Below are 26,292 nucleotides of genomic sequence, written 5' to 3' on the forward strand. Positions count from 1 at the left end.
AGAAGAGAGCCGGGGAAGGAGAAGAGACAGGGAAAACTGATTGAAGTCTGGTTTTTTCTGTTTTATTTGTGATGAAATACGTGATGAGTTTGCTGAAAGCAACAGTACAAGGTTTTCCACTCGTGGTATTGAATTTTGCATGGTAGAGAAAACGACACAGACAAGACTAGCTTTTAATGAACCCCTTTTCAGCTTTTGATCAAGTCCAGAGGCGAAGGTCTTGCCAAGGTCTCGCTAGGCTAGATTAAAAACATTTTCTTCCAGTATTTCTTTTGTTACGACTTTATGACTATTTTTTCAATTAGCATTTCTTCTCTGAAATTCCTGACGGTCCACTTAGAGACATTCCAGATAGCCGAAGGACACCTTGACGACACAAGTGATGGTTGTCATGGCTACGTAGCAAGAGCTAGACCTTTAGACAAGGATTGTAATGTGACTGTAGGACTATTGAATAGGGCTCTCACTATCAAATGTTCCAGTCTTTATGGGAGTTACATGAGTGTTTTCATCCAAACGTATCTTTACTATCGTGATACCACAGTCACACACCCATGTAAATATAGACCTTTAGACTTATTTTCATTAATTGATGAAGCCAAATAATATATATGGATTGTGTGGTGTTTGATTCTTGTTTGGTGACTGGTGTCTTCTCCCCCTCTAGGCGTGACACGTCTGGACGACCAGATCTTCATCAACCGTAACCCTGGCGTTCCCTCCGTGGTCAAGTTCCACCCCTTCAACCCCTGCATCGCCGTGGCAGACAAAGACAGCATCTGGTGAGAGACCTATGCACAACGCCTCAGCTATATTTGAAACACATTATTGACTGTCTCATATGATTCTGTCCCTGTAAATAATGCTCTATTTTGGCCAAAATAGACAAACAGTGCCTTCAGAAACTATTCACACAAGGTGCACTACAGTATATGAGAAATGGGAAGTCATTTTGAGATGTAGCCATTGACTGTGTTTGTTTGCTGATCTGAAAGGACTGGATATGTGGAAACAAGCCATATGGTGTGGGTTATTTGTGTTCGTCTCTGTGAAAAGAGTTGAAAGTCATCAGAACCAGGTCATTCAGACACATGCTGTAGTGGCAGCCCTGAGAAAAGTCTGTCCCCTATCAGGGCCATGACAGTCCAGTGACACACACAGAGACATAGCTGGCAGTGCTACAGACTCTTGGTTTGATGTATAGTGGCTGGAAGTGACTAAAGTGCTGGAAGTGACTGAAGTGTGTTCTGCAGTTTCTGGGACTGGGAGAAGGCAGAGAGGCTGGACTATTTCTACAACGGGAACCCTCGCTACACCCGCATCACAGCTATGGAGTACCTCAACGGACATGACTACTCCCTGCTGCTCACTGCTACAGGTCAGACACACACACACCTATACACTGTACACACAGGCAGGTAGCCTAGCGGTTAAAGAGTGTTGGGCCAGTAACCAAAAAGTCGCCGGTTTGAATCACCCAGCCGGAAATCTGCCACCGTTTATTATATTAAGTATAATATAAACACACACATGCGATCATCTCAAAAATTTGCACATACACCCAGACTCAATTATCTTGCACAAACATATGCAAGCACACACACGTAAAAAAAATAGAACAAACTCCCAAGCAGTCAATCACTTCAGCATCACCCAATCAAACTAAATGCAGAAACTAAATAGACCCCAGTTGCCTCAATTCAAGGACACCATCATTTTGCAGTAAATAAATGTGCATGTTTTCTCTCTTCTGGACCTTGAAGTTAAGCAAGCCTCAAAAGCCTGACTCACATCCTCAGACAGGAACACACACGCACACATTGTTCCCTGGGTGAAAAATGCAGTCTTAAATAATTATAAAAGGAATTAAGTCGGCAGAATTATGTTGAATTGCTGGAGAGCGCCATTCTGTTCACTTTATTTTCCACGTGAAACCAATTATCGCAGGGCTGTGTTAAAATGCTTTGCGGCTCCAACGTCATATACAGTAATGTGGTTTTGTCTGTAATTTTTATCATGGTCATTCATTCACCCTGGTTTGCAGCCCTGTCTGAATACTTTCAAAATGCATCTGTATTTGAAGTTCTTCCCTACCTTGACGTGAAGGATTGAGCACGAATCCGTCATTACTTATAGGAAGAGAAGAGTGTACATAAGCGGTTCAATACTGAACGTTCTGGGATTCTTTGGCAGTCTGTTCAGGAGGACTAGAGAAACAAGACCCTGTTAACACCACCTTGAACTTAGTTTCAGTTTAGTTTGCGGTGCCTTTGTACAATGAGTGGCAGGGAGCATGGTATTATATTTGTGTGTGTGTGTGTGTGTGTGTGTGTGTGTGTGTGTAGGCTTGAAAGCAGTGGGAAGGTACCGGGCAAGAAGGAGAGGCACAAGCGCATTGTATTGTACATATGAGTTTGTAAAGCCTGAGGCTGTAGAGACTAGGTCAAATTGCTTGACGGTTGCTTTGTGTCGACCCGAAGTAAGAACTTGTCCGTTATCTCTTTTGTTCAGAGATGCATGTTAAGGGATAGGATGCCTCCCAAATAGCACCCTATTCCCTGTATAGTGCGCCCATAGGGCTCTGGTCAAAAGTAGTGCACTATGTAGGGAATAGGGTGTCATTTGGGATACAGCCATAGACTGTGCTCCTGTTGTGTTCTTTCAGCACTCTTAGGTCACGTACGCGCTCGAGGCCATAGCGGTTAATGTAAATCCATGTGCATGCGCTTCATCTCTCATGGGCACAGAGGGGGGACGTGTTTCTGCAAGTGTAAATATGGAAGTTGTTTGCGACCTCTAACCTTGTATGATATCTGGAGGTTTTTTCTCTTTACTTTTCCTTCTTTGTCACCCCCCCTTCCTTCCTTTCTCCAAACATCCTCTCCCCCCTCCCTCCCTCTAGATGACGGGGCGTTGCGTATCTGGAAGAACTTTGCCGACCAGCGGAACCCCGAGATGGTGACGGCGTGGCAGGGCCTGTCCGACATGCTCCCCACCACCCGAGGTCAGCCCTCCTCCAGCGCCCACAGTAAAGACCACGCTATTTACCCCCTAGACCCCCTCCGTTTATCAGCCTAGACCCTCAGTGTACCTCCCCGTCGGCTTCAGTTTTACCCCCCCGTCCCACCACCACACAATACAACCTTTACCCCATTCCCATCCACCCCTCTATCCCAAACCCTCAATCCACCTAGTTCTAGTGTCCACAATCATTCAAGTCCCCCCTCCTCCTCACCCGCTCAGAATTCAGACCCCCATCTCCCCACGTCCCCTTTCCACCAACTCTCCAACCCCCGCATATTTCCCACTCTACATCTGCCATTTGCTTGTCTATGTTCCTCTCCTGTACTTCTCTGACGTATGATGGTTCAGAGAACTGTAGGCTTATGGATGGCAGGTGCAGGAAATTGGCTACTGAATTCATTCATTCATTTGAGATTGTATCAAATCAACGCTTATTGGTCGCATACACAGTTTAGCAGATGTTATGGGGCAGCAGGGTAGCCTAGTGGTTAGAGTGCTGGACTAGTAACCGAAAGGTTGCAAGTTCAAATCCCTGAGCTGACAAGGTACAAATCTGTCGTTCTGCCCCTGAACAAGCTAGTTAACCCACTGCTCCTAGGCCGTCATTGAAAATAAGAATTTGTTCTTAACTGACTTGCCTAGTTAAATAAAGGTAAAATTTAAAAAATAGCGGGTGCTAATTAACAACCCACAAAGCACTGTAACAGTGTAATCCAAATGCAATCTCTACGTATGTACACCAGATGAATTTACACCAGATATATGAAGAAGGCTATGTACAGCACTAGATATATTAAGAGTGCGCTATGCCAGGTATCCAGTATATAAATAAATATGTGCTGAGTATAAACAGTGTAACTGAGAATGTACGGTAGAAGAAAAGTGTGTGACTATATACAGGTCAAGGATGATATTCAATACATAGCTGATTCACATTCCATTATTATCTGTGCTGGATGTGGAGGAGGACAGGCAAGGGAGCTAGCTAGCAGGACGTTAGCTCTGACAGCTCTGTGTCGAATCATGGAATGAGACACACTCATTCTATTCTAATGAGTGCATGTGTGCTCCGACTGACAGTACAGCGGACCACCAGCTGTGTGTGTCCCACCTTAACAAAGATGAGCAGCGTCCCTGCTCAGGGTGCCTGCTGAGAGGTGACACAGTTAACTAGCGTCACAGGGAGAACTGTCATACACACACACATCCCTGCAGATTTCAGAGTAGGGCAGATATCACAGTCAACAACAAGGTATTCAACAATCAGGATTTCGCAGGGTAACTAACCACCACTTCACCTTGGAGGTAGAGGGGGGTAGAGATGGTCTGCACAGCTCAAGCTTGCATTGATACAGCTGGCGCACTTGCAATGAACAGATGCCATCGTGAGATCATCGTTGGCACCGATTGTAACTGCTTCAGAAGCACGCACACACACACCTTCCAAATCTCCCCATCTCCATAACACTCACTCTACCCCTCCATCCAGTAATGACTTGTCGGGCGCTATTCCTCCTCATTTTGTCTCATGTCATTGAGATCCTCCAACTCTGTCTTGCTACTTTGCTGCTACGTTGACTTTGGTTGGTTTTATGTTCATCTTCCTCTAGCAGAACAAGGCTGCCAGCTCCCCTACACTGTAATAGTTGGTGTTAATTGTATCACTATGCTATATGCAGTTAGTCCTGTTGTATTGCAGAACACACACATTCACACTTATAAACTGTGTTCAAAACATGCTCTTTCCACGACATAGACTGACCAGGTGAGTCCAGGTGAAAGCTAAGATCCCTTATTGATGTCACTTGTTAAATCCACTTCAATCAGTGTAGATGAAGGGGAGGAGGCAGGTTAAAGAAGGATTTTCAAACCTTGAGAGAATTGAGACATGGATTGTGTGTCAATCGGAGTGTGAATGGGCAAAACAAAACATATAAGTTCCTTTGAACGGGGTATGGTTGTAGGTGCCAAGCGCACTGGTTTGAGTGTGTCAAGAACTACAATGCTGCTGGGTTTTTCACATAAGTTTCCAGTGTGTATCAAGAATGGTCCACCACCCAAAGGACATCCAGCCAACTTGACAAAACTGTGGGAAGCATTAGAGTCAACATGGGCAACCATCCCTGTTGAACGCTTCCAACACCTTGTAGAGTCCATGCCCTGACGAATTTAGGCTGTTCTGAGGGTTAAAGGGAGTGAAACTCAATATTTGGAAGGTGTTCCTAATGTTTCGTACACTCGGTATACACACATGCGTACGTACACACACATGCATTCAACGAGGTGTGCACACACTCGTCTTCCCTGTGGTACAGGTCGATTTAGACTCCTCTGCCCTCTAGGCTTTTAGATGAGATATGACCTGCATCCCAAATGGAACCCTATTCCCTATATAGTACACTACTTTTGGCCAAGGCCGTAGGGTGCATATATGATTTAAGATGGAGTGTAGCTATCTGGAGCCTGTTTTTAAATGCACAGCCAGTAGTTGAGTAGTGGAATATCTCTCTCTCATAGTTTTTGATCGGGGTGTATCAGCGGTATTCATTTGGAAGATGTCATGTTGGGTAAACTGCAGCCTTGTTGTTCCGCTTCTCATTGTGTGTGTGGCTGTGTGGGCTTATGTGTCTATCTATCTGTCTGTGTGTCTGTCTGTGTGGGATTCAAACTCGCACAAACAAAAACACAGAGAGCGTGTGTGTCTGTGCATGCGGGGGTCCTTGCTAACAGTGTGAGGTGCTGGGGCTGATGTGCTTCTGACTCTCCTTCCCCCATCCCCCTGCCTCCTCCTTTCTGCTCCTCCCCTCGCAGGTCTGGCCAGGCGGGTCTCCATCTGTCTGGACAGGACTAAGGGACAGGGAGGTGAGTGCTGCCGTCGTCTTTTCCTCTCGTCTGACTCAGTGTGCTGCACAAACCCCAGCAGTCTGCCCCTGCACTACTACTTCCTCCTGTAGCCTGATCCGCCCCCCTCCCAGGCCTCCCTTTCGTCAGTATCCCTCTCTCCACAGGCTAAAGCTGGTACCGTGTCTTCCTACCAGTGGTCATGTACAAAACAGACATGAAGGGGGTTGAACTCTGCCCAGACGACTCTAGTTTTAACTGTAAGCTTTTACACGCAAAGTTAAATGCGGGTATATTAACAACTCAGATTTGTCTTTTTAGTTTTTATGAATTGTGTGCTTGTTTTACCCTGATAATAAAAACAGTTTGTGTCGACGTAGTTAGAGCAATGCTTCAGCTCCAATGTGAATGTGCCGTTTCTGGTTCTATCGGCCTCGGTATCATTGCAGGGTTGGAATTACAGGAGTTCCAGTGGGAGTAGTGTACTAATCAGGGAACCCACATTAGTCTTACAACTGTCATCACTGCACCCCCATATGGGTTATAACATGATTGAGGATGCCCTGAAAAATAATCTACAGTGTATAATTAGAGGCCTGCTGGTAATGTGGGATGTTGATAGTAGAAATAATGAACCTCTAGCCCTGAGGCCCTTACTCCAGACTCTACAGTACCAATGATTAGTTCCCTCCACAGCCAAGCAAGGGGCCTTAAAACTGTCTTCATCCAGACTTGGGTTTTTCCTCTGCAGCTGAATTGGCATGTAATGTGTGTCAGAGAGAAGACCATAGAGATTGGGAAGGAGGGTAGAGAGAGAGAGAGATGGAAGGGATAGGGGGAGAGAGGCGAGAAAGTGATGGATTGACCGAGAGAGAGATATGAGAAGGGGGGAAGAGAGAGGGAGAGCCTGCCTGCCTGTTTGGGTGCTGTTTATTTTCTATCTGTTGTGGAGCAGCGCCGTCTCCCTCTCAGCCCTCATTACACCCTATGGAGTTATCATTAGTGTTTGTTTAGCATTCCGGAGAGGGAGACCCACATCGACTTCCCGTCCACACAGACAGAGCGCAGACCTAATTAAGTTCTCATGCAAATGTCGTTTATAACATCTTGCGCTCTCCCCCCTCTCTCATTCTCTCTCTCTCTCTCTCTCGTCTATCGCTCCCCTCAACTCTCATTCTCCTGCAGCAGCTTGAGGAAGTTTTCTTTTTCTCTGACTAGACTGGGGAAGTTTGAGTGAAAGTAGGGCAGTCCTGGGGCTGTCCTACTCCACATACACTGGATGGCTGGAGGCTTGTTAAAAAGGCCACTGGGAGCTTGTGGCTGGGAGATGTAGGACTAAAAGAGGATACGTCCACAGAGCGAGAGGAACAGAGGGGGGTGGACAGATAGACAGAGAGAGGGACTGTGAGAGGGACAAACTAAAACAGAGGGTGAATATGAGAGAAGGCTCAGATGTCTCAGCGACTCTGGACCCAAAGTTTTTAGTCATCACTGCTCTAATACTCAGACTCCCTTAGTCTGTAATACAGGTTCCACTCTTGAGTTGTTTGTCTCGTCAGCTCACAGGTCAACTAGCCTAGCGCCAGAAGCCTAATCAACTACCAGTGCCCGTGTCCATCAAATCAACCCCATCCGTGGTGACGCCCTCATCGTTAACTATAGGCTTGTGCAGCGTAGTCCTAGTTAATTCCATCACCGGGGTCCTGGAGGACACTTTCAAAGCAAACACAATTAAGGGAATAAAAGAGAGAGAGGAGGGAAGTTGAAGTCGGGGCGCAGTCTTTAATAAACTGCGGCGTGTGTGAAAGCCAGTCCATCAACAGGTGATAATGGTGTGGATTGAGAATGCAGAGGCAGTGCTAGTCTCCTAGAGAGAAATAATGAGTGATGGGAATATGAAGTGAGACTGAGGGATATGTAAGGAGAGCTATAGAGAAGGGTATTAGGGAAGAGAGCCAGGGGCAGAATGAGTAGTGGAATGGGGCTATCGTAGCCACTAGAGACTGCTAACGCTAGTTTATGCGAACACTAGCTGTAGGGATAACCTAATTGCGCTTGCAGCTAGCATCTATACGCACCAGCAACACCCGCGCACAGGCAGCCCCGGAATATCCATTCCATTATACAGTATGCTAATGCTAACTAAATCATTAGCCGCCTTTGTAGTCGTTATTAAGGAGAACAATGGGCCTCCAGCACTACCTCACATCCACTCCCTCAGTCAGGCATCTCCATCTATAATGTCGCTATTGATATATGTGTGGACTTCTAAGATCCCTGGTTATGCTGCTGATTCTCTCATTTTAGGGAAGTTGAGACATAGTCTGTGTAAGAACTCAATGCGTTGACCCTGATGTGACCTTTCAGCGCCTGAGAGATGTTTTTGATTGGAGTTGGTTACGGTTGAACTGTATGGAGGGAGTGAAGAGAAAAGAGAGTTGTCGGAGTGGGAGGAGAATAAAGATGGGATGGGAAGAATGAGAGATGGGGTGGACCGTTTTGTTCCCTTATTTTCCTGACATTGGGTTCAGTCAGTGTGTTGGCTTGTAAGCAGGGGATGGAACCGGTTCAGGGAACAAATCCGAAAACTCGAAAGAATGAAGCTTTTTTGAGGGACGGAAACAGAACCCGGAACGAAAGTGATCTCTAGTGTTCAGGAACATAAGCATTATTTTAAAAGCATGGGAACCGGTTAACAACGTTCTCTCTTTTTTGTCTGCCAGCTAGTTTTCTAGGTAAGGTTGTGAGGCCGGCCATTTGGACTTACTGCCAAATTCTCTAAAATGGTACTTTCTTCTGGTTCCGAACTTTATTATGCTGGTCAGAACATTGGGATGGAGCAAAACAAAATGTGCTTCTGGTTCATAAGGAAACGATTGGAAATATTTGGAGTTTCCAACCCTTGCTTGTGAGCATTGACTTTAGTACTATCTGACTGGAATAGTTAGTTATAATAAACAAGATTAGGGTTTCTCTGCTGCACTCTCTTCCTCTCCCTCTTTCCTCATCAACAAGAGATGGGAATTTCTCACTAACACAGAGCTCCAGACTTCAAAGGAATGCCTCATCTCCCTTAGTCTCTGGTCTCTGAATGGGGCCAGACGTTCTGTTTGTGTGCACGCGTGTGTTTGTGTGTGCACGTGTGTGTGTGCACGCGTGTGTGTAATGGGGGAATCACAGATGTTCGTTCGTGTGTGTGTGGCCGAGTACACTCTGAAGTGTTCCCCCACTCGTCTGCATGTGAGCCAGAGCTAGCTAACAGCCCGCGTAGCTGTGACGCCAGAGCTAGCTAACAGCCCGCGTAGCTGTGACGCCAGAGCTAGCTAACAGCCCGCGTAGCTGTGACGCCAGAGCTAGCTAACAGCCCGCGTAGCTGTGACGCCAGAGCTAGCTAACAGCCCGCGTAGCTGTGACGCCAGAGCTAGCTAACAGCCCGCGTAGCTGTGACGCCAGAGCTAGCTAACAGCCCGCGTAGCTGTGACGCCAGAGCTAGCTAACAGCCCGCGTAGCTGTGACGCCAGAGCTAGCTAGCCACGCTGGGGTTTAGCCTCAAGGTAAGGTTAGGCTACGCCCCCTGCCCTCTGCCAGGAGTCACAGAGCGGTTTATCAAGTACGGTTGAGACGCGACCACAGTTTAGCTCTGTGACTCTCACTCTCAGTAGCAGCATATGGAGGTGCCGAGGGCTTCTCCCGCTCTCTCCCGCTTTTTATAATCTCTCGCGTGCCCTCTCACGTGCTTTCTCTCGCACTCTCTCTAATCTTTCATGCTCTTATCTCTCAAACTCTCATCTCTCTCTCTATACTCTGTCTTTCTCTGTCTTTCTCTCATCTCTTTCTCTCTAATCTCTGTCTTGCTCTCTCTCTTGCTCGCTAATCTCTTTCTCTCTAATCTGTCTAATCTCTCTCTGTTTTATTCTCTCTCTAATCTCTCGCTGTCTCATCTCTCTAAATGCTCTCTCGCTGTCTCTGATCTCTCTCGCTGTCTTTCTCTCTCTGATCTCTCTCGCTGTCTTTCTCTCTGATCTCTCTCTCTGATCTCTCTTGCTGTCTTTCTCTCTGATCTCTCGCTCTGATCTCTCTCACTCTGATCTCTCGCTCTGATCTCTCTCGCTGTCTTTCTCTCTGATCTCTCTCGCTGTCTTTCTCTCTGATCTCTCTCGCTCTCTGATCTCTCTCGCTGTCTTTCTCTCTGATCTCTCTCGCTGTCTCTCTCTCGCTGTCTTTCTCTCTGATCTCTCTCGCTGTCTTTCTCTCTGATCTCTTTCGCTGTCTTTCTCTCTGATCTCTCTCGCTGTCTTAATCTCTGATCTCTTTCTTTCTCTAATCTGTTTTTCTCTTTCTCTCTCTAATCTCTCATTCTCTCTCTCTCGGTCTTTCGCTCTCTTTCAATTCAATTTGCTTTATTGGCATGATATAACAATGTACATATTACTAAAGCTTACCTTGGCTATTTACAATATGAAAATAATAACCAAATTGTCAACTTTCTCTCTAATCTGTCTTTCTCTCTCATATCTCTCTCTCTCTCTCTCTCTCTCTCTCTCTCTGGGTGTGACACCCTGTCACTACAGCCTGCCAGTAGTAACATCTGGTAGAGCAGTTCGTCTTTTTGTTTTGCTTTTTTGACCCCCTATTTTTGCCTCCCAATTTTGATCTCGTCTCATCGCTGAAACTCCCCGAACGGGCTCGGGAGGCGACGGTTGAGTCATGCGTCCTCCGAAACCTGACCCACCAAACCGTGCTCCTTAACACCCGCCTGCTAAACCCGAAAGCCAGCCGCACCAATGTGTTGGAGGAAACACTGTTCACCTGACGACCAAGGTCAACCCTGCAGGCGCCCGGCCTGCCACAAGGAGACGATAGCGTGCAATGAGCCAAGTAAAGCCCCCAAGAGGAGTAGGTCTTTTAACCTCCGACTGTTGTGAGTCACAGGGTTGGCAGCCGCCTCAGTTTTCCAAATCGACCCCTAGCCCCTAACCTTAGGGTTGGATAGGTGTTGGTGATATCCTGACGGCTGATGACAGTGGCCATTAGACCCACAATTGACTCAGATGGTGTGTTTCCTGTTTACATCCACCAGTCTGTGTGTCAGAACTTTTGGCAGATTACATCATGACCCATGCTCAGCTGGTAGATCATGCCCCCGTGTCCCAGGCATTGACAGCTGGGTCTTTGTCAATGTTGTTTCTGCCTGTGTGTGTTCCCTTGTATCGTTCTGTCTGTGTGTGTTACTAACCAGAGTCCTCTCTTAGGTGCAGGCATGGTGGTGGACTGGGAGCAGGAGACAGGGCTGCTGATGACGTCTGGAGACGTGAGGGTCATCAGGATCTGGGACACGGAGAGGGAGATGAAGGTTCAGGTGAAGGGAAACACACTGAACATAACTAACCCGTTTATCAACGACGTTGTTTTGAAATGTCACAGGTGCCTCTGCACATCCATGATTTCTCAGGTGACACATCTCAAATCCTTTCTACAAGTTTTGACCAATAGGTCCATTGGGAGCATTATGACAATCTGTGGAAGGGTGGGTACTTTGTTGTGGCAAGCCTAAATAAGTTCAGGAGTACAAATGTGCTCAACAAGTCAAATAATAAGTTGCGTAGACTCTGTGTGCAATAGTGTTTTACATGATTTTTGAATGACTGCGTTCTATGTACCCCACACATACAATTATCAGTCGAGCAGTGAATTTCAAACACATATTCAACCACTAAGACCAGGGAAGTTTTCCAATGCCTCGCAAAGAAGGGCACCTATTGGTAGATGGGTAAAAAAAATAAAAAATGATTATGATTATTATTTTATATTATATTTTATATTATTTTGATTATTATTTTGATCATTTTGATTATGGTGAAATGATTAATTACACTTTGGATGGTGTATCAATAAACTTAGTCACTACAAGGATACAGGCGTACTTCCTAACTCAGTTGCCAGAGAGGAAGGAAACCGCACAGGGATTTCACCCTAAGTCCAATGGTGACTTTAAAACAGTTAGTTGAATAGTTGTGATAGTAGAAAACTGAGAATGGATCAACAACATTGTAGTTACTCCACAATACCAACATAAATGAAAGTGAAAAGAAGGAAGCCTGTACAGAATAATGGGTGAGAAAAAGATGTATTTAATCCAGTTTGAATTCAGGCGGTAACATAACAAAATGCGGAATAAGTCCAGGAGTATGAATACTTTCTGAAGGCACTGAATGCATCCTGGTATTCAGCACCTGGCTCAACATTATCGGTTGTATTTCCATTCAACTTGTTAACCCTTTATTTGAGAGACAGTAGTATGGTAGGTATGCGAGCCCTGCCCTGTCTCTGGCTGTATTGATGGCAGAGCCCAGACGGCATTCTCCATCAGTCAGCTGTTGACGTGATTGATCGAGTTGTTAGCCAGTTACTCAATGTTTAATGAGCGCCGTGACAACCACAACGTTTGTTATGTCACGGCAACGACTATGTAATTACGTTTTTTCCCCCCCACATTGCTTGAACTAATTGTATGTGTGTGTGTGTGTGTGTGTGTCTACCAGGACATCCCAACGGGGGCAGACAGCTGTGTGACTTGCCTATCATGTGACTCACAGCGGTCTCTCATCGCAGCGGGGCTGGGCGACGGCTCGGTCCGCCTCTATGACAGGAGAATGGGCGCCAACGAGTGGTGAGTGTTCTCACTCGCCAACACAGACGCACACTTTTAATGCTGCCTCCACACTGACTTTCATAAAGGCTTCAACAATGAGAATCATCCCTGCATGCACACGAACCTGGTCACATTATTCTGTCTAAAATGTGACTTGAGATCAATGTGAATGTTCTATTCTTCCTAATTCATTTCTAATCATAGGGCTTCTTATTCCCAGTAGAACAAAGAGAAGCTGTGTGTCTTAATGTTTGATGAAACTCCCATTAGCATCAGATATATTTTATCCCCTTAATTATCATCAAACACAATGTAAAATCGTATGTGCAAAGCAAAATAGGTAACGCTGTTAATCATTTTTTTTCTTACGTCATCTCATATACACTTACCGGACAGTTTATTAGGTACACCAATCTAGTACTGGGTCGGACTCTCCTTTGCCACCAAAACAACCTAAATTCTTCGGGGCATTCTCCAAGACGTCGGAAAACGCTCCACACGCAGATTGGACGTCAGTACGTTCTGATGCTGTATTGGGTTGAGATCTGGGGACTACGCAGGCCACTCAAGTAAACTGAACTTGCTGCCATGCTCCAGGCAATGTTTTTCCACTCCTCGATTGTCTAGTCTTGGTCACGTGCCCACTTCTTCTTGTTTTTAGCTGATAGGAGTGGAACCCGGTGTGGTCGTCTGCTGCAATAACCCATCCGTGACAAGGATCGACGAGTTGTACGTTCCGAGATGCTGTTTGGCATACCACTGCTGTACTGCACCATTATTTATTTGTCTGTCTGTGGTCCGCCTGTTAGCTTGCACGGTTCTTGCCATTCTCATTCGAACTCATCAACAAGCTGTTTTCGCCCACAGGACTGCCACAGAATGGGTGTTTTTTGTTTGTCGCTCCATTCTCAGTAAACCCTAGACACTGTTGTGCGTGGAAAACCGTTTCTGAGATACAGGAGCGTCTGGCACCAATGATCATAACATGCTTAGAGTCGCTTAGGTCACTTGTTTTTCCCCATTCTGACGTTCAACCAAACAGTAACTGAATGTCTTGATGCCTGTCTCCCTGCTTTATATAGCGAGTCACAGCCACTTGACTGACTGTCTGTAGGAGCGATCTAGTTTCATGAACGGTGTGGTGTACCTAATAAACTGGCGGTTTATTTGAAGACTCATATCACTGATTTCTGCTGTATTCTCACCTGGAAGCTCCCAGCTCTCCTGCCACATCCTGTGTCCACACGGTCGTGCGCAACTTCAGCCAAACATTATTTTAGTTCATCCCCAAAGAGAAAACAGGGCAATTAAGCCGTAGTGTCCCATAAATCTTTAACTAATGTTAATTTAAGAGCTTCCCCTCAGGCACTGAGACTGTCGAACCCTTTCCCTTTGTGCTCTCCTTTAAAACCAGTAGAGGGCTAAGCAAACACACACATCGCATACACACTCAGGCGAACACACAATCATGCACACTCTTACAGAGTTTGTAACTATTTTCGCCAAGGTAACAGGGATAGGTTTTGGTCCTCACTTTTGCTTTCTGATTGATTCTTACTGCTGGCCCAGAGTCAGGTTTGTTTTCTGCTTCTTAAAGCTAGGATTTGAGGTTAGGTCATCTAGAGCCTAGATCTGTGCTTAGGGGCAACTACCTCCTCAATCTTCAATCACAGTGTCTTGTCACTCAAGGATGCTGTTACCGTGGAGACGGGCTGTCCAATAGTGCTTATACTCATGTACTTATGGTGACACCCAGTGGCCATATACACACAATACAGCCTTGCTTACTGTTTGGGGTTTTAGGCTGAGTTTCTGTATAGCACTTTGTGACATCTGCTGATGTCACAAAGTGGGGCTTTATAAATACATTTGATTGATTGATAACTCAGATCAACACGACGGCACTGCTTTAAATTCTCATACACCCTTCACTTTTACACCTTGTGGCGTCTTGCATGTTGATGAACTATGTTGGAGTCCATCCACTCACGCTGCTTACTTTTCACATCTGCCTCTGTCTCTCCTGTGAACAACAACATGGTTGTAGGTGGACTGAAGTTGATGATGCTTTTCCTCTGTGTCTCCCCACAGTCGTGTGATGACATACAGGGAACACTCGTCCTGGGTGGTCAAGGCCCACCTGCAGAAGCAGACGGACGGCAAAATCATTAGTGTCAGGTAGTGCTCGTTGATGAGTGATTGAATGGTTGGTTGATGGAATATTTATGTGACTGTCGGTGTCCAGATTTGGCCATACTACTATTCTTGACTCTCTCACACGCTCTAGTTCTCTCGCTGTCTGTGGCTCGGTCCAAGACCAGCGGCCCTACTTCCTGTAGATCTAAATGGATGTGATGACATGTCATGTACTGTTTGGACTCCTTCATCCTCCTCCTCAGTGTCGATGGAGACGTGCGGTTCTTCGAGCTGCGGTCGCCGGACTCTGTGAACGTGCTGCAGACGGTGAAGGGGTTAACGGCGCTGGACATCCATCCACAGGCCAACCTGTTCGCCTGGTGAGTTCACAGGTTTACGGCACGCGGCAGGAAGGGCCTTCATAAATGGTCTAAACCATAGAGTTCGACAGAGGACTCCAGATATAACCCATTTTTTTAACCCTCTATCAAACTCTATGGTCTAAACTCACTTTAAGGAATTAAATGTGGTCAATACTATATCAACGGTTGAAAGGTGGGAGACGGTCTAACGATTTCAACGTTTGCTACATTTGGTATGGCAGCTATGAAACTAATTTCTCACTCTTTCCTTTTCTCTCGTTCTCTCCATCCTCTCCCAGTGGATCGATGAACCAGTTCATAGCCGTGTACAACTCCAACGGTGACGTGATCAGCAACATCAAGTATTATGATGGTTTCATGGGCCAAAGGATAGGGGCTATCAGCTGTTTGGCCTTCCATCCCTACTGGGTACTATGCCATTCTTACACTCTTCATAGTAGTCTGAATCTCAACTAGATAACGTAACATGGGAACTACGATTTGGGTGAATAAGTTGCGTGGGTACAATGAGTTATCCCAATGTCTCTTAAACTATACTCTGCAAAACCTGTCTTTTCATCACACCTAATTACACTAAATGGTTTGGAAAATGAATGTTTTTACACCTGTCTTTGAGTCCATTATATTCTCTTTCTTTCTCCCTGTGTCCCAACAGCCCCACCTGGCGGTGGGCAGCAACGACTACTACATGTCCATCTACTCAGCGGAGAAGAGGCTCAGATAACCCCTCAGCATCAACCCCCCCTTGAACTTTACCTTTGACCCCTGACCTCTCACCCTCAGAGCCAGGATGTAAATGACTTCTAATGTACATATGCCATTGTTACCACCCCTGAATGTTCTATAGTGATGGCTGCTGACAAACTCGTGTTATGATGTTGACGGATTATCTGATTATTCTTGATCGTTTTATTCATATTCTTATTATGAAGCTATTGATTGTAGACTTGGCAGTGCTGAGGAGCGTGTATATTTAATTACGTGTATACAGAGATGAATAATAGGTTTATTTTAAAGGTTCCAGCCTTGGCTGGGGGAGACAGGCGGTGTCGCTACCTGAATGAACTCTGAGTGACCTCTACATTACCTTTCTTTGACCTCTATGCATCGGGGTCAAGAGGCTATCGAGAGATAGACAATTCCCTCTCTCTCACACGTCTCTGAACCTGAAAGGCGTGGCTCACGGACGCCTGCACAACCCTTATTGAAAGCCCCCCCCCCGCTGTAGCTAATAGACTTTCTCTCACTGTTCGCGTACAAGATGGTGGACTACAGGCTTTTCCTCTGAAACGGCCAGGCACTTTGACAGACGGGGCACATCTGAGAGAAAGTGAAATGTAGAACAGAGCACAGATGAGCCCAAAGTGGGCCGGCCCACAGCCTTGGACACAAACCGATGCCCATACAGATGTCCACTACCATGCTATACTGCAGGACTAACCAGACCTTGCATCCATGCACCATCACCCAATTGTGCTAACCTCACCAACCTTTGCCATTCATCTCCATTGTCCTATGCCCAAAGGCTGACCCCATGTCCCTAGCGCAATGGGTGACTACTGCTCAGCTCTAATCCCAAGACTGATGCTACTTGTCTGCCCTACCTGCAAAGCAATAAGGAATTAGCTAGGAGCTCTCTACAGCCTCCAAGCTTCTGCTGCTCTAGCTCCAGACTCCCCCACTCATCAGCTGAGCCATACCCGCCTGAGGAGCCCCAGCACTGGAAGACACAGAGCAGTTTGCTGGGGTCCTGGAGTATCAGTTCCAGAGCTCTGGCTGAGGCCTGCTTGACCCATGCCCATCCACAGTCTTTCCTACAGACCTAACCCCAGCCAGAAGCACCCTGCGCTGGATGAGAAGCAACACAGCGCCCACTGCATCCCCTCGTCCCCATTGACACCAATGGGGACGAGGGAATGGGGTTCTGCTGCTACTTTGCTGCATTCTCGCACACAGGCTTATGAGGACTTTATAAACTGTGTATGGACTGTCCCCAGAAACACACACACCAGCCCTAGGCAGCCCTTTCCCCTGTGTGCCAACTACCAACCTCCACCCTGCTATCCGCTACCCTTTTTGGAGAAATGTCTACGGCAATTTTCTTCTATCTTAGTTTTTTTTCTTTTAACCTTGGTTTTATTTGCCAGCCGTGTTTGGGTTCTTTAGCAGAAAAGGAGTTTCAAGAAGATTGTGATAGAAGTTGGGTCGAAAAAGAGGAGTGACTTCAGACTTGCACACCACTGGTAAATACACAGTAACGATCCATAGCACTTCAGTTCAGTGTCCTTGTTGTCAAAAGCCACAGCTCCTTCTGTCAACCTCCAACACTAGCTCAGGTACCTCATGAGCCACATAATACCACAATGTCTCTGCATGGTAGACGCACAGAGGTTTGACTGCCACAACGTCTGGTGTTACTCTTGATGTGACGAACTAAGAAGGTCAAAATCAGTTCAGTGAGTCCTGAGGTGCCTTTCTTTTTTTTAACAAGGGTTACCCCTCTGGTCAACACTCGCTCCAAGTGCGGTATCGCAATTAATGTGCCTCTATTAGGGGTCGCTTTTTGGGTTTGCTCTGTATTACCTTCCTGTTTTTCTTTGAATTATTATTATTTTTTTGCTCAGTTTTTTTGTGATTTTATATTTTTAATTTGCTGGTGTTTGTTTGCCTTGGACCTCAGTGGGATGGAGAGATGAGAGAGGACTGTTTCTCCCCCTTTCACAGACGCTCTCACCCACACGGTGTCTCTCCTCATACAGTACTCCCCCATGGATGCTACCGTCACCTTTTTGCCTCTAAAAGTCCTCAGCTTGGCTATCACCCTAGAAAGGAATGGACAATAATGCTTTGCCTGTGGACTGAATCGGGCAGGGTAACTGGTAACACATGCCATGCATTCTGTAGAAGCGGCTGCGCTCGCGGTCATAACAAAGCCCCACTACGCTCAGTAGCTCACCCTCTAGGGTACGGAGGAGGTACTGCAGCCTCCACTGCTTTCACTGACACCTACAGCAAAACCCCACAACGCTGTCTTTCAGCCATGCTCAGAATCACATCTCTAGATATCCTGCTTTGAGTTTTAACATTTTAGATATGGAAACAAAAATAAACTTTGAATACTTTAGGAGAAATGAAAGCAATCGGGTGTTTCTCTGTGACGGAAGACTGCTTTGCTGACTGGTTTATAGGGCAGGAGATGAAGTCAGTAAAATAAACCAAATACACAACAACACTAGTTTTCCTGGTGTTTTTTGTTGTTGGTGTGTGTTTTCATGTTTGTGTTAATGTTCATGCTCTCATTATGAAGTTCTACATGTATTGTGTAAGACAAATGTATCTGCTATTGCGTCACAATATTCGTGTCATTACCATATCGGTTGATCAGGAATGTTTAAAAAAATGAATATTACTTTTTTATCAGGCATATTTTCCTTCTCACCCAGACCGCTTAAAAAAAATGAGTGTCTGTGAAAATCAGTCCTGGTATGAATTTCATAGCAAAGAGATGATTCAAATATTTTTCATGGACTTAATTAAGCCTGAGATTCGAGGTGCTGCTTGCTACCTTTTTGTTTTTGTTTTTCATTCTGAATCCTTGTATTTATTTGTTTGGTATTTCATGAATGTTCTGAATAAAATCAGATTTAGGGCTTTATTCAATCCCTATCGTGGAAGTCACAGAGCGATTGAAATTATATGGCAATGTTTCTACTTTAGCTGACACTGCATTCACCATTCACCAAATGCTGCATATCTCGGCTCAATAGGATATGACCTTCACATGTCTATCGTACAATCTGTAACACTTCAGCGAGATGCATTGAATAGAGGCCTTAACTTTGTTAACTGTTTCTCTGTTTGCCGTGACATTGGTTTGTCTATGGTTAAAGGTCAAGAAAGCCTCAGTATAAAGAGAGACAGTTTAATTGATAACAACCAATGATACTTGCCAACTAGCAGTCCCCTATCTGAGTTTAGACATGCAATAGAATCCTACTGGTCTGGAGGTACAGATAAGTGTGCCTTAACTGGAGGCAGGGCAGGAGCTAAGATAAATCCAGTCTCGCACTGTCTTGCCCAACTGAATCTCAGGAAAAATTGTAAAGTGAATTTAAAAGTAATCCAATAAGTAATCTAGTTTTTCAAAAGTGTCTGTAATCTGATTATTATTTTGCTGGTAGTGTAAAAGATTAGTTTGTTTTGTAATCAAATTACATGTAATCAGTTAGTCCCCAACCCTGCTTAAGGGGGTATAAAGAGGTTGCTGGTTCTGGAGTGAAAAAAATACAGGGACCCCTTTCTGTTTTCTCAATGACATTCAAGTTTATGCCTCTTAAAGGGAAACTAATCCAAAAGTAAGTAATACGATTACGTTGGCGTTATGGTAAACCAAAAATGTAGTTACTTTTTACAATTTTGGACAGGTAACCATAACGGATTACATTTAGAAAGTAACTTACCCTGCCCTTAAGAAATGTACATTTACATTTTTGTCATTTAGCAGATACTTTTAACCAAAGTGACTTACAGTAGTGAGTGCATACATTTTAATATGATTTTTTATTTCATATTGGTACAAAGGTAAGAGTGGTATATCATAGTAAAACTGTTTATTTTGTTCAAATAAGTTCATCCAATAAGGTATAATATGTCTGGCGGTAGGTAGCTCAGTAGAAGTTAAAACAAACAAAATCTTAACTAGGAGCTTAAGCTAACAGTAGTTTGACAGCTTTGAAGGGCATGCTGGGATTTACAACGGTGTAAACTGTAATGAACGAGCACAATGTGATATCCTACCCTCAGGAAACAGGCTCTCCTGAGCACAGAAGCAAGGGTGCCCCACTTCATGTTACCCCATAGTACCTGTAGAGGCCCAGACACTTGGGGGGGGCAAAGGTTAGCTCCTTCCTACTGCACCCTAAGCATGCTGAGCAGTGTCTATGACTACACACACAGCCCAGAAAGAGAACATTTCAAAACAGCAAAGTTCCAGCAGCTCCCACATCCTGAGGAAACAACAGTCACTTCCTGGAAAATGAAGCCAAGTCGAGGGCTCTGCTCGCTGTGATAACCAGCGGCCCACTCTGTGGCCGAGGTAGAGCACCTCCCCTGTCCTCTCCTCCCATCCCACTACTATCCCCCCAGTCGCATCAGCCCAGGACAACCACCACCGATGTGGGAGCCCCAACAGCCCTCACTCAGGATGATCACCCAACTACTACTGCTAACCTCTGTTCTCCTCCCCACCTGTAAGGAAGTTTGATGATAATCTCCCTCTGGGAGGGTTTTGGGTTGGGTGGGGAAATAAGGAAGTATGGATTTTCTTTACGTTGATGTAGTGTTTTTTTCCCCCTCCTGTTCCATCCAGGCCAAGTGGCGGAATCACAGGCATGTATATATTAAAGTGTTCTTGAAGAGATTCTTAAAATAGGATAGTCAAGAGTGCAGTGAATGCAGTTTGCAAAACCGGGGAACTCTGTGTATTTCAGGTTTTTCTTTTGGAGTGGTATGTATTAAGCTATTGTTTTGGTTCTCTCTGTGAAGGTTTGTGTATTCATAGATTGTGTGCTTTGGGACTGGACGTTCTTGCTTATCTACTTCTTGGTTTGTGTATTCATAGATTGTGTGCTTTGGGACTGGACGATCTTGCTTATCTACTTCTTGGTTTGTGTATTCATAGATTGTGTGCTTTGGGACTGGACGATCTTGCTTATCTACTTTCTAATGCTATGGACTTGTTTTACTGAAACATATCTTATACTGAGAGGTGACTGATATACCCTAATCATAGTATTAACACAGCTAAAACTGTGACACACTGGAAATCCTATGAGAATGGTTCCTGGATCTTGTCTTTACAGTGTTTTCACACTTTTGGAGTACGAGACACTGGATAAGTTGTGGAAGGCTTTGGAAACTCGTGTTAGCAGTGTCACACGCCGCCGCCTCTTCCTGTTAGGATAGGGGGGGGGGGACCTGGCAGAGGAATGTCCGCTCCGCACTAGACCCCACTGGGAGGGCCCTTTATCTAAAGAAGTACTCTGTGGAGGACAAATGTGGGAAAACAGTGCATGCTATCAGCATGCACTGAATCAAAGGACGACTTATGTTGTTTTTGTTGAGGGTCTGTGTTTATATCCAATTCATTGGTGTGAGTGATTTCATCTCCTGAGTATCTTGGAACTGGAAGATGACTAGCTATATAGCACTGTGTTTTATTGCACTGTTCTCTTACTATGGGGATATATTTTTTGGCCTCAGTGAAAAGATTAATGTCACTACCAAGTGTGAATTCACTAAATAATGTGCTTTCGAATAAGATCACAAAGGCTTGTTTTCTAGAACTTTTGATCGGTCAGAGCATTGACGTTGAGTTATTTCTCCAGTGTTCACAATCCGAAGTGTCAATCTGACTCTCGAGCCCAGCAACGCCGTCTCCCAAGGTACCAATGTGATGGTACGCTGCCAGGCCTTAGTCAGCAGCTCTTGGCTCCTGAACCGTGAATACACCATCTACAAGGACAACACCGTGGTGTACACGAGGAGCACCACCACGACAGAGGACCTCCTCTACTCTCTGCGCATGGCCAGAGTGGCAAACACTGGGAAGTACGAATGCAAGGTGAACATACAGGGCAAGGAGCTAAGCAGCAACTCTGAGAAACTGACTGTGACAGGTTAGTACTCTGTCAACTCTTCTCTGTTGTGAACTGAAAAGCTTGCAAGTTAAGCATAACTCTGTCTATGGCATGTGATTTTTTTTTATCTGTGTGACTGCTTCGCTTTCACTCGTACTCGTGCCCAGGCCTGCAGACGCCAGTCCTCAGCGTCGACAAGCGTGTGTTCAGCAAGGGAGAGGAGGTGACCGTTTGGTGTTGTGCCCCCGAGGAGTCCGGCGCTATCGTATCCTACTTCTACAAGGACTCCAAGGACCTTTATGAGATGGTCAACGCCAACCATGTGTGTTAATATTGGGTGTGCTTGCTAAGGTTTTTTTTACCCCCACCACAACTTATTTCACAAACATCAACACTTCAAGTAGCAAGCACACACACGTTTACTTTTCTAGTTAACATTGTTATATTATTATGACCAACCAGGTGTAGACTAGGCTGTGATTCAACAATGCTGGCGCCCACAAGCTACACTGTGACTACAGGGTCTTACTGCTGACAGTCTTACCGTTGGTCAGCAACAAACACCACCGCAGTCATAGCTGAGCCTGTTGAAGTGTGGAATGGTATACAACGTTAAACACGTCCATGCTTCATTGGATTGTAGCATTATTGCACACTTCTTATTTAACCATCAGAAATACCCCTCTCCCAGTACCTCTGTCCAATACAGGAGTCATCATCATCACCCCAGACCTGTCGGGGGTCACAGAGGGAGATGAGATGTACCTGATCTATGGGGTGGAAGGTTTCCCGCCCGTCACCTCTAAGTGATACCGAAGTGGGAACGTAGCCGCTGTTCACCACCTCAACCCAATCCAGCGCGTCCCACCGGATCAAGGGAGGGGGGAATGAGCACAGTGGCACCTACTACTGCAAGGCCATCAACTACACTACCATGGTCCAGAGTCAGCCTGTCACCGTAGATGGTGAGAGTTACACACACACACACTCTGAGAAGATGGAGCAAGGCCCTGCTTTACTTATCACGATAGGTTGAGAGACAGGCAAACAGCACACACAGCGAGTGTCCACACACTCCACCATAGACACGCATTTATTTACTGCTCTTACTGGATGCACCAGTCTAGATTCATTTGCATTCACAGCACCACTTGTGTAGAAACGAAAGACTCCTCTTTGGACCAGCAGCGACAGTTTTGCTCTTCTCACAACACTGTTCTGGGGCTGCTTCAGTGACAACTGACAAGTTGACTTCCGTCTGATCTGATCCCTCCACCCCAGTGCCTGCCAGCAAGGTTATCTGACCCCACTATTAACGAACCCCAATGAGCTCCTCTGCTGTGGCGTTGATTAGCATGAGCCACGCTAAATTCCCCGCAGCCACTCTGCCCTCTGTCCTGTGGTGTGGTTAGTGCCGACGGCTAACGCGAGAGCACAGTCAATCCGGATGCTAGCGGCAACGCGCTAGGCTCCCATGGGTTGTGACTCCTCAGCACGACGTGGCCAGCACTCATTATCCAGAGCAATTAGACCCAGCCTGCTTCCCCTCATATTGGCACTACGGCAGCTCCAGTGGCAAGGCAGAAGATGGGGGGGATGAGGAGGAGAGGGGGAATGAAGGGAAACACTTAAGTTCAGACCCCAAGAGGAGGAAGCAGATGGACATTTGACTCTGAACTTTAAGATTGACTTTCTTTCTCTCTTTCAACCATCCTCTGTCCCCTCTCTCCACCCTGTCCTCATCTCCACCCACCCTGTCTTTCAACCTTTACCCTTTTCCTCTCACAAACACCCTGCCTACCTCCCCCCTCTCCCTGCATCTCTCTCCCTACCTCTCCCACTCTTCCTTCCTCTCTCTCTCTACAGTGAAGATGGCCATGTGGAAGAAATGTTTTATCGTGGCCTGCTGTCTGCTAGTGGTGGCTGTCCTGGTCCTCGCCTGCGTGCTGTGCTACAATTCCAAGAGAGGTAGAGAGACCTACAGTCCCCCAGAAATACAGGCCTTTGCTGGTGCCTGACTTTGTATGAATAGTCTCTTCTCTCTCTCTCTCATCCCCTTCTCTTTATTGTATAGGTAAAAGAGAGAACGCAACTGAACTGTCAGTGTGAGCTGGAATGCTTATTTCCTAAGTAGTTTTCTGTGACAGTGGCTATCTAGGATGATAGCTTTAGCTGGTGCCAATGGTTTTGGTCAGTGCCTAGCACCATGTTGCCACACACAGCTCAGCCAATGGGCCTTAAAGGGATAGTTCACTCCAAAATGAAAAGCTTGTCAGATGTTTTCAGATCTTGAAAGTGGTCTATTGATGAGATTCAACCATGTCCCATGGTATCTGTTATGTAGATCCGGCCATATGCCTCAAACCCAAATAAATGTGAACGATAAGCACCATTTCATTTTAGGTGTGATCTGAAAACATTTAACACCCTTTGATTTCATTAATGAATTAACTGTCCCTTTAATGCGCTTTAAGGGTCCTAGAATTAAGAAATGATCTCTTGTTGTGTCACTGCCAACATTGACTTTATGTTCACCATTTCTCAGAAAGCCTTCGAGCCCTAAATCAGATGACTCTCTAACAGTGAGTCTTACCCACAGCACAGTGGAGATTTATAACCTGCCCAAAGGTAGCCCGTTTTCCTACTCTCTCCTGTGTGTTCCATCTTGACCTATCGTCATGCTTCGAACCATAACCGACGTTCAACTGCCCACGTCTGTCTCACCCCCCATACGTGTGTTCCATTTCATGCTAGCCATTAGCATGCAAGCTGCTTGTAGCATGTTGGTGTCAGAAGTTGTCATCCTAACGTCAGTCCATATCATGACACCCATACGGTGTGCATATAGGGGTCTCTGAGGTGACCTTAGGTGACTTCTTAACTCTCTGCATCTCCTCTCATATTTTCCTGTTAGAGGAACAAAAATGCATTGTCTTACCGTCCAGCTGTAGACATCCTGTGCAACTTAGAATGCATGAAAGAGGACATGGCAGAGAGGCTTACTGTGTGTGTGTGTGTGTATTTAGCTTAGTTCCTTATATACAAATCGATACAGGTCTTAACAATTGATGTTTTACTTCAGCAAACATGCCTCATTAGATGTGCAGATTCTGCAGTGGTTTGCAGGATGTAGCTAGCTACAGGGCAGCTGTGTTCAGAAGTGATTGTGGTGTTGAGAGTGGCCATATCTTATTACAGACGCAGCGCCACCCTTTGACGGAATGGAGGGAAGAGCGACCAATGGGACGCAAGAGTGTGGCATCACTTCCTGCTGGCATCAGCAACAATCATCAGCTACAGTCTCCCAGCAACAGTGTAGAGAAACCCCACAGAGGGAGGGACTTTTTTGGTTTGAACCAAAAAAGAACAAACATTTTGCACCACTTGGTTCAATAAAGGGATATGTGGGAGGAAAACCAAGGATGACAACAATTGGATCAATGGCTCAAACAAAAAAAATCCCCACAGACATTTTAGAGAGGGGAAAATGGCCAAAATGTGTTCCTTTGAGAAAATATTACTACTTTTTTATGTTGTAGATGTAATTTCAGAAGGTACAGGTGTAGTGTACACAATATGGTTGACACCAAGAGGCTTGATGTCAACATCAGTCCCAGTGACAGACAGTTGAACTGGCCCCATTGCTCCCTCTCCTGCTGCTGTCTGGAAGAGATGTACTTTCCTGTCATTATCAACATACTGTCTTTGTCCTGTGTTCTCACCTCAATGTGTCTGTCTGACTGCATGTCTATCGAATGATGGAACTAGCCCATTTGTCTAATAGTCTGTTTGTCCAAAAACAATGTGTGCGTGTCTAAATGCATAGATCTGATTCTGTATATACAGTACACTAGTCCATCATCAATAGAAATGTGTGTATATATTTTGGGTTTGGTTAATTGATTTATTTTAGAGGCACTTCTAGAATAAAACTTTTTTTTTTTTTTTTGCATTGTGTCAATAGCGCAAATGTTGTTTGGTGAGATACCAATGAATGTCTGTAATGCTGTGTAGCTACACTGAGTATACCAAATATTACCACCCGTTCTTTCCATGACACAGACTGACCAGGTGAATCATGGTGAAAGCTATGATCCACTTCAAATCGGAGTAGATCAGGGGTTCTTAAACTTCTTCAGCCTGGGACCCAAATAAGAATTTCTGTGTTTTCCTGGGATCCAAGCTTAGGAAAATATGCAACTATACATGGGTACATGTCATTGCCCTTATGCCTAAAACAAATAACAATTAAACGAAATATACATATAAATATGTATTAATGTTTATTTCCCCCCATTAAAACACTCTTACATACCTGTCTAGGTTGGAACTGTTGCTGTTCAAATACAATAATGAATTAATTTTCATTCTGAACTGGAATAAACGGATTGATAACATCACACAGACGAATATCAGAACGCACACACAGGCTTTTTGATAGTGCAACCCTAAGTAACAGTACAGATGAAAAATGATCAGGCCTACTGTACATTGCTGTAGAAATTATTGTTGAAAGAAAGTCTAGGTTGGAACTGTTTGTTAAAATACAATACATATTTTTTTATTCTGAACTGGAATAAAGTGATTGATCACATCTGTAGACCAGAAAACACACACA

At 45.3% G+C, this 26,292-nt stretch overlaps 2 protein-coding genes across 2 annotated transcripts in view; both read left to right on the top strand.

Annotated features, from left to right (window-relative positions):
• Positions 1–18,719, top strand: part of LOC112245614 (regulatory-associated protein of mTOR-like) — a 184,045-nt gene extending 165,326 nt beyond the window's left edge. The window contains 9 exon segments of the mRNA XM_042302607.1: positions 668–782; positions 1,254–1,378; positions 2,903–3,004; positions 11,118–11,224; positions 12,408–12,535; positions 14,609–14,695; positions 14,917–15,033; positions 15,315–15,444; positions 15,692–18,719. Coding sequence (XP_042158541.1) covers positions 668–782; positions 1,254–1,378; positions 2,903–3,004; positions 11,118–11,224; positions 12,408–12,535; positions 14,609–14,695; positions 14,917–15,033; positions 15,315–15,444; positions 15,692–15,760 — 980 coding nt within the window. The 3' untranslated portion in view covers positions 15,761–18,719.
• LOC112222420 lies at positions 16,831–25,944 on the top strand. The gene is made up of 9 exons (XM_024385224.2): positions 16,831–16,957; positions 20,048–20,285; positions 20,405–20,424; positions 21,423–21,713; positions 21,842–21,996; positions 22,366–22,639; positions 23,541–23,642; positions 24,220–24,302; positions 24,873–25,944. The coding sequence occupies exons 1-6, from the start codon at positions 16,831–16,833 to the stop codon at positions 22,441–22,443; spliced, it is 909 nt and encodes a 302-aa protein (XP_024240992.1). The 3' UTR covers positions 22,444–22,639; positions 23,541–23,642; positions 24,220–24,302; positions 24,873–25,944.
• Positions 25,945–26,292: the final 348 nt, after the last annotated feature.

This window comes from Oncorhynchus tshawytscha, linkage group LG02, assembly GCF_018296145.1.
Source record: "Oncorhynchus tshawytscha isolate Ot180627B linkage group LG02, Otsh_v2.0, whole genome shotgun sequence".
Classification (NCBI taxonomy): domain Eukaryota; kingdom Metazoa; phylum Chordata; class Actinopteri; order Salmoniformes; family Salmonidae; genus Oncorhynchus; species Oncorhynchus tshawytscha.

Bases quoted from the DNA above. Each gene is read 5' to 3' on its own strand.
- LOC112222420 (XM_024385224.2), top strand. From the start codon at position 16,831: ATGCCCATCCACAGTCTTTCCTACAGACCTAACCCCAGCCAGAAGCAC. The intron at 16,958-20,047 runs GTTCTGCTGCTA...CCACATCCTGAG, and splicing joins AATGGGGACGAGGGAATGGG to GAAACAACAGTCACTTCCTG. The intron at 21,714-21,841 runs GTTAGTACTCTG...ACTCGTGCCCAG, and splicing joins TGAGAAACTGACTGTGACAG to GCCTGCAGACGCCAGTCCTC.